The 8,546-nt window shown below is 39.3% G+C and overlaps 1 protein-coding gene across 1 annotated transcript; it reads right to left on the bottom strand.

Moving 5' to 3' along the window:
* Positions 1-270: 270 nt before the first annotated feature.
* LOC105055875 (growth-regulating factor 6) lies at positions 271-7,115 on the bottom strand. Its single transcript, XM_010937882.4, has 4 exons — positions 6,528-7,115; positions 5,621-5,854; positions 4,778-5,117; positions 271-1,416 (listed from the first exon to the last, which is right to left on the bottom strand). Exons 1-4 carry the CDS (start codon positions 6,937-6,939, stop codon positions 585-587), a joined length of 1,818 nt encoding a protein of 605 aa, XP_010936184.2. The 5' UTR covers positions 6,940-7,115; the 3' UTR covers positions 271-584.
* Positions 7,116-8,546: the final 1,431 nt, after the last annotated feature.

Genomic DNA, 8,546 nt, shown 5'->3' with positions numbered 1-8,546 from the left:
AGTTTCGGTTGACGGATTGCTTCTATGGCATTGTGAATACCCTGCAAAGTTGGAGATGTGCATTTTCCCATACCTACATTAATATGACATACCAAATAGTGGAGTAGGCACAACATGCCACATGCAACATGGAATGGGTGAGAGTAAGACCAAACACAGTTCAACATTTTTTCCTTTGTATGAAGTTATTTGAGCACAAATAAGTTAGACAAGATGTCATGCTCAAGCCCACTGCTTATACCAAATATAACCTCCACTCATAAACAAGGCTGCAGAACAAACACAAGCCAGAAAGGCACTTTCCAGCACAACTGCGATGATTCTTCACACAAACCATATCCATAAAGTATGCGGACAGAGGACAGTTGAACAGAGCACAACAAAGATAAGAGGAAAAAAAAAAAATAAAGAACAGAGGATAAAATAAACAAACTCAAAACAAAAAGGTTCCATGTTCTTGAGTTGCAAGCTTGAAACTATAACTTACTTTCCACAACCCACGTTGCATGCCTTCTCCATGCTTCTCTTTTCAGTAGTTTCTTTTTGATGCCGTCTTCTTTTGTACTTGCGTCTCATCCAGAAGACTACAGTGAGGGGATGATTGGGGGATCTACAAGGTTTGAGCCGAGGAGGTCATTGCACAAGCTGCCAGTGCTATCATGGGTCTTGTGGCTCTCTGCCAGGGGGCTGCTCCCAGTGCTGCTAGACACCGAGCCAAAGGTGGTCTTCTGCAGGACAGCTGTGGGGGATGACTGTAACCTAGGACTTGAATCCCAGCCATCTGTCAAGAGGTTTAGAGATGATGACGAGCAGTTCTTGCCTTGGTCCTTTGGGGTGCTAGAGGTGTTGGTCAAGACTTCTCCTAATGGTCCAGCAATGGAGGCCTCCCAGGAGATAGGTATCCAACTCGCCTGTCGTTGGCCTCCTACTCCTAGACCCATATGAGTGGGATCGAAATCTCGGGATAACTTAAGGGGTGAAAGTGTAAGCTTTTCTTGGTTAGGAGAAGAGGATGATGATGAGATGTCTGAGGAAGCCATGGGGATTGAAATGGAGAGCTGGGTTCGGTCAGATTGCATTTCCTCAACATCGGGCCAGGTGATGGTTGAGCGTTCAGACTGGTTTTTAGGCCAGTCATCAATGAAATGACGAAAAGGATGGGATTGGGGTTGTTGCTCATTGAGTTTTGGAGTAGGTATGAAGCTGAACTTCTCTGAGGAGCTTCTTGAAGGATCAAGAACGATTTCAGTGGAAATGTGTCCAAAGTCTGCTTGGGATGAGGCCACATCAAAAGGATCATGCTGCTTAGCAAAGGGAAATAAGGTGTTCACAGGTTTTGTGTTAATAGAATTTAGTGTGGAGAGGCTCTGTGAGCCCTGCACATGATCATTTACATTCTCTTTGCTCATGAGCATCCTGCAGAAGATCAATGATCATTAGTAAGTAAATTAAAGGGGGATCATGGAATGCAACTCAAAGATTCAGTTTATCAGGAGAATTCAATTACTTACGTATTTTCACTACAATATCATGACTATTTGACAGGCAATTTTCACAAATGTGCTTAGAATCTACATAAAATAAATAAATAATATCATTTTGTTCATTGCTTTTGGATTTTACGAAAAATATACAAGACAGTCACAATCTTTAAAAACTTGGAAATGTAATAGCATATTATCTTTTTTTCCTCAAAAGGAGAACAATTCAGTGAGCGATCAAGACTGTAGATGAGTGTATTTACTTGAAGAAAAAGGGAACTAGGACAACCTAAAAAAAGATTTTATACACTAGTTTGATTTTGTGGGCAAACAAATACATTTTACATGGCCAAATAGAACATCTCAAAAATTTGTGGTTTGAATTACCAGATTAACTAAGGAATCCTTCAAGGACAATTTACTGAAACTAGGATTCCTTTTTTAATTCTAATCAAAAGACTAGAATACCTAGAAAGCAAGCAATAGCCTGAATAATTTATTTGTAGAAAGCATTATTTATTTTGAGTTAGTGAATTTACAGTGCCATAAATTTGATGATGGATAGGGAAGTTACATAAAAATATAGAAATGATATAGATAAAGTTATGGCTGTCATATAGAAAGAAACAAAACGTTGCTCCTAGTTGAGTATGGGCAAGATAGCAGTGTCTGAGACAGCTTCATGGAAACAGCTAAACAGCTGCAATATGGCAATGCTGGTTCCAGTCCTAATGAAAGTTATGTTAAGACATTGGTAACTGATAAATCATTATACTGCAAACATGAATACATAGTGTCATAAGCACCTCTTTTCTTTTTCTTCCTTATCTGGCATTATGAATGCTGTGTTAAAGAAAAAAAAAATGTCATGTTGAAAATCATCAAAACGCTTTCACAATTATCTTAAGCATGTAATGACTGCGAAGCATAATCTCTCTAAGCAAACTGAAGCTTACAGCAAATTTGGTTTTCAGAATCAGCTGAAGTTTACGAATGATCTGATTAAGCTTCCTATAGATACACCACAACCATTTATAGACAACACCACTGTCTAGGTCACTACAGCTAGCTGTTAAAAGTATATGTGCTCTTCCAACTGCAGCCTTATTGCTGCAACCTTATTTCATTTTATGATCCTTGCATCTTTATATAGGAAAGGAGTACAGCAGTTTCGTTTTCCTCATTTACCTACATTATTTACTTTTAAGTTGCTAATGATATAGCTGAAAACTATATGTTATCTAATTCTTTATATAGAACTCTGTTATCTATAATAAGACAGATTAGTTCGATACATATTTACATTTTTAAAGTGTCTTGAAGATTCTAACTTAGGACCCACCGACCCATATACATAACATCCATCACTTCTACTTCTTCCTTGGAATCTTCAATCTGTAATATCTTGGTCAAATGACAGCTTTCTACTATAACAGTTGTCATATTTAACATCCACCTTCAGCCTTAATCTGGTGTTGCAAGGAATATAAGAGCTTGATTTTAGAACATCAGCCCGCCAAATTTGCCAAGAAGACAAGAAAGGGAATTGTGAGTTTTTGCTCAGATAGTTTTTTTTCTCAATTCACTGACATATATTAAATAAAAAAATGAACACTCATCTCCTAATGATAACTATATATATATATCAGTCAGTTAAAAATTATATTTTCTTTTCTTCTTAGTGTGCAACTGCCATGTAAACATGGTAACACTGGTTACCACCATAAAAAGCAATCTTCTTTGGATTCCTATAAGAAACAATAAACAGCATAAATGCTTCATCATCAACCGCTGACCCATTATAATATTTATTTATAAGGATAACAAATATGATTATATATACATTTTACAGGATTATTATAACCATATAAATTCTTAGTTATATCGACCGGACAGGTTCTGGATGGAATTGAATGCCAATGTAACACCACTTGTAGCCATAACAACATCATTGCTGAATTCATAAACAATCAAAGCGAAGTAGTTATGGCATTCGAACAAACATTTACCTCTGTCAATTCTTAAAGAAATAACAGGGGACTAATAAAGTCACACAACATCAAAATTGCATCAACCTATGGGTCTATTGAAACCGAGTAGTCAATCAACCTTGTCTTCTTTTCACCTAAGAGAAGCTCGAATTAGAACAATATGGCTCATGGATAAAAACAACATCATGTTAAAATTCTGATGGATCAAAAACAAAAAACTAATAGAATTTGAAACTTCCATTGGGCTAGCTTTTTGAACCATAACAACAGTCAACTACTCAGTCAAGTACTATTTGTTTTAAGGAGATAGTACAGCCTGCCATGACATAATACTGTTGGCACTTAACATTTAGACCGATGCATGTCAAGTTGCCATTAAAATCAACCAACCAGATAAGTAGGTATATCCATATGTAGCAATATTTTCTCTTTTCTTCTGGGCTGGGCTTTGTCGGGCCTGCAATATTTGATACAAAGGCTCCAAGCATATCTTGGGGCAAGGCCATGCAATTTTCAGGAAATAGGCAATAAATTCCCATTCACATCATACACCTTTGCCAGCTCCACACATGCAACACTTTTTCAACTCCCAGAGTAACTTGACAAGAGACATCCTCCCTTTTAGCCAAGTATCAGCTGGTATATGCTAGCATCTCTTAAATTCCTAAGGGTTACAAAATAATCTTTTGGCAGTTTATAACTGCCAATTTAAAGTTTATGATAACAACAATGGACTATCTTATGCTTCAAGAAAGTAGTAAAGCCAAGCAGTTGCTTAAACATGCTAACTAATTATCTTATGGAAAGGCTTGAGGATCCACATGGTGGCAAAAATTATCCTCATCAACGACACATTAGAAATGCCTGCAATTTTGGACAGCACCCTTTGTATATTGCCTACAATTTGACCAGTATAACAATAATGACTTCATTCTGAGGGAAGCATTAAACCTATATGATGATAAATTTGTATCAACTAACCATTTTTTGGATAGAATTCACCTTGCATGAAACATATATTGGCTACAATCATGAACAAGCATCCAGCTAATATAAGAAGGACAATGCATTTGGCATTTCTCAATCATTTATCTGTTTTAACAGTATATTGTGGTTGACATGTGCTGTTATAATGTTTACTAAGGTCATTCAACCTAGTCTTCCTCAAGTATTCCAAAAAGTAAAACAATAAATTGTTTGTGATAGCAAAGGAAATTAGGGGAACCATGAATGCTTATAGAAGTTAAATAATGCAGCTTGTAACTTGTAAGGACAACTAAATGATAGGCATTGATTTGGTTCTACCTGTTGATCAGTGGTGCAGGGCAAGGATCGGTTGCGTTCGACTGCAAGCTTTTGTTCTGCTGCTGTGCTACGGTGAGGCTAGTAGATGATCCACTGCCAGAAACAGCTGAAGCTGATTGTGATGGAGCGATGATGGGCATCGCTTTAGCGGCATGGCCAGTGTGGCCTTCCACATGCTTTCTTGAACGATGGCGGCCCCGGTTCATGTGTCGTTCGCAGTACTTCTGGTCAGCAACTGCATCCCTGGAGCACCGCCATTTTTTCCCGTCAGTTCGACGGCATCTACCAGGCTCTGGATCAGCATTTCCAGAATATCCCAGATGAAATGGTCCCCATCCCACTGTGACAATCAGAATATATACTAGAGAAATTAGTAACAATATTACCGACAGCAACAAGGCAAAAAATGCAAACTATCATATTTCAGACATTAAATTTTTGTATACCTAAACCAACAGGGAATCATAAAGTGAACGACAAAATTACAGATTTTTCTCCTTTTTTTTTTTTTGTGAAACAAATTGCTTTTGAAGAAAATAAAATGTTTTTTTTACAGAAAAAGACTAGTTTCAAAATCAAACTTGGAAAGATTTTAAGAGCAAGTAGCCTAGCTCGCATCGCAAAAAATACTGTACAACACACATATTTCCAACTAGAGTAAGAGAAGAAAGGAGGATGTCTGCTATTACTTCTTTAGCTGCTAAGGATATTAGATAAACGAATGGCCTTCCGGTTTTAATCAAAAATAAACCTACTTTGAAATATTAAATGAGCAGATGCCAGCAAATCTACTGTTTATACCTACATTCTACTTTTTGTTTTAGGGAAGGAGAAGAGCCTTACATGCACTGGAACCAAAAGATCCAGCTGAGATGGGAGGATACCCAGATGGGTTGAGGCTTCTTTTGATTGAGACAAGCAAGCTGGGTGGTATGGGCACATTTGCATCGATGTACTTGTAGATCAATGCCTGATGCTCCAGCTCCATCCACTGGGATGGAGTGAAGGGCCCCCTCAACCTTGCCAAAACCCCGTTCATGTTCGCATTTGAGCCTGAGGAACCCAAGCCTGAAACAACTAAAGCAGGAGAAGAAGATAGATAAGCAAACGACAAGACAGGATTTAAGCCATATCAAACGAGACAGGGAAGAGACAATAAAGTAAAGAAAAGGTAAGGGGAGAAAAGCATGAAAAAACTTTGGAATAAAACAACAACGGAGCCCTCAAAGAAGGCCTGCAAAGAGGGTCATAACCCCCATGACTTGCCTGCAATATATTTAAATAAGCACATCAGGCAGCATAAATATCAAAAGAAAAAAACACAAATAAAAGAGCCCCATTGCCTTACTTTTCCATCAAACAACAACTGCAAGAAAAGAGAAGACAAGAAAATCAATAGGTCTTTGTGCATTACAGCATTTGCTCCTACTTCCTACTGATCTTTATGTCCCCTTCTTCTCTAATCCATCACCCCAAAATCACATCTTTGAAGACAAGACCCAACCAAGAGGCCAAAAGAAAAATAAAGAATCCAACTTTTCTTCTTGACAAGACACAAAGCCAAATAACAAAAAATGACATGAAAAGATCCCCTTCCAATCCATACTGGGATCAAACAGACCACCTCATAACCACCCCACCTCACGCTTAAAGTCCCATACCAACCCCAAGACCGACACCACAAACGCACCTTCCAAGCTCCAGAGATCCAACATTGCCCCAGAGAAGCACGGAGGAAGTGTTATCATACCTGTATTCCTGAAATAAGGTGTTGAAGAAGATGCTGATGGGTGATGGTAGTAAGGTAAGGTCACATCACTGCTAAGCACCATGGCATCGGGCTTGGAGGAAGGCGTCGATGAGAAGCTGAGCATTTGCTCCCCCTCAGGGAAGAGGGAGTGGGAGTTGGATCTATAGAGGGAGGCAGCTCCCCTGGGGATGTTCGGCACCGCCATTGCTTCAGTCCTGGCCATCTTGGGAAACCTCCAGTCATCCTCCTCGGAACCTCCAGGTCTCGCATGCTTGAGAAAACTAGAGCAAAGGACCCCCGTTTGCTTGATTTCAGAGTCAGATAAAGCCAGGGAAGAGGAAAAGAGACCACCACCCTCACAAAAGGCACCACCCACTAGTCCTTCCATGCCCACCACCCCACCTAAGTCCATTTCCTCCACTACCTCACACTACTCCGTGGAAAGAGAAGCAAGGAGTGGAGAGATGTGCTCGTGAGAGAAGGGAAGGCATGGAGAGGAGGAGAAGAGTGGCAGTGAGAAAGAGGGGCATTTTTAAGGTGGGTGGGAGGAGCGAAGGCTTTGGTTTGGGCTCTAGCTCAGAAAACCAGACTGGTTTTCTTTTACAAGGGGGTATTGAGACCTAGGAGTAAATAATTGGTGGGGATGGGGAGTGGAGGAGAGAGAGAGAGAGAGAGGGGTTACATAAAATAATACTAAATGCTCTCCATTATGGATAAAATAACCAAAAAAAAATGGTGATCTATTTTGGAGGTGCTTGCAGTTTTTGGACATGTACGACATCACTTATATTTTGTTTAATAGGAAAAGAAAATTCTTTTTGAGGAAAAAAGAGGGGGAAAAAATTAACCTTTATCTTTTTGTGACGGGAACATGCAACAACGAAACACGCGCTAGTCACATGATACATTAGAAACATTAGTTACCTCAAATAATTTGATAACACAAATTAGTTTCAAGTAATACAGTAAGAGGCATTGTAGTTAACAAAAAATAATATTTATGAGGGAGCTGCATGGTTTTGCGTTTCCTGAGCTTATCTTCCATGTTACTTAAGCGTGGGTGCACCTGAGATGTGATACCAGACCGTTTTGGGTCCATTTGTTGGCTTGGAGAGAAGGTAGAAAGGTTTTTTTAGGGTCTCTTGGAAGCTAGCAGCAGGTATATGTAGCTGGAAGGGCTTTTTGAGGGTTTCTTGGAAGCTAGCTGGAGGTATTGATTAGGTGGTTATGGAGAGGTCATAGTTTTCTCTCTTGGTAGCTTCCCCCCCCCCCCCTCCCCCTCTCTTCTCTCTCTCTCTCTGTCTTTTTATTGCTGGGGAGAGCAGCGCTGGGCCACTTGCTATTTACCCTCTGCAGTCTCTCCTGGTTATTTTTATTTATTTCCATCTCTCTTTCTGTCTCTTCCCTCATAAATTTCTAAAAGAGTGAGTGGGTGTGCATGAACAAGGGTGCATTGCCACGTGATGGCTCACACCAAATCTTAGGCCCTACTAGAACCTACCGCGTAGCCCCACTTTCTAGTCTCCCCATGAGAGGAGCACACACATTTGATCATTTCCTTTCACAGTTTCACTAGCACGCACATATATCTATGTTCCATTCGACAAAGAAAAGCCGCTGTCTCTCGTCTTCTTCCAAACCCTCTCGTACATCCCTTGCATTATATGCAATTTGACCTTCCCATGCCATGATTTGCTGTCCAGCTAACAACTTTTTTTTTTTTTTCATTCTCTTTCTTAATGTTGTATGTAACTAGGTTTTTTGGGCACAAAATTCGCAATGTTGGCACTTCGCTTACAACAGGTCCAAACGTGTATCCGTGTTATATTTTCCAGAAACATCATGAGGAACTTTGAAATTAGAGAAAACACTTCTATATCTATGTCACAAATTTTTGAATATACCATAAAGTACAAGAGAACATGATGAAAATAAAATTTTTGCTGAAGTCACGCAAGCTAGCTATTTGTTTTGTAAACCATCAACTTTTAATTTTTTTCTAGATATAAAGATTCGCAA

Source organism: Elaeis guineensis, chromosome 13, assembly GCF_000442705.2.
Source record: "Elaeis guineensis isolate ETL-2024a chromosome 13, EG11, whole genome shotgun sequence".
Classification (NCBI taxonomy): Eukaryota; Viridiplantae; Streptophyta; class Magnoliopsida; order Arecales; family Arecaceae; genus Elaeis; species Elaeis guineensis.
The sequence above is the reverse complement of the archived record's forward strand: the minus strand, read 5'-3'. Positions and strand labels throughout refer to the sequence as shown.

Coding starts and splice junctions, on each gene's coding strand:
- LOC105055875 (XM_010937882.4), bottom strand. CDS start 6,939: ATGGACTTAGGTGGGGTGGTGGGCATGGAAGGACTAGTGGGTGGTGCC. Junction 5,855..6,527: donor ACCTTATTTCAGGAATACAG/GTATGATAACAC, acceptor CTCCTGCTTTAG/TTGTTTCAGGCTTGGGTTCC. Junction 1,417..4,777: donor CCTGCACCACTGATCAACAG/GTAGAACCAAAT, acceptor GATCTTCTGCAG/GATGCTCATGAGCAAAGAGA.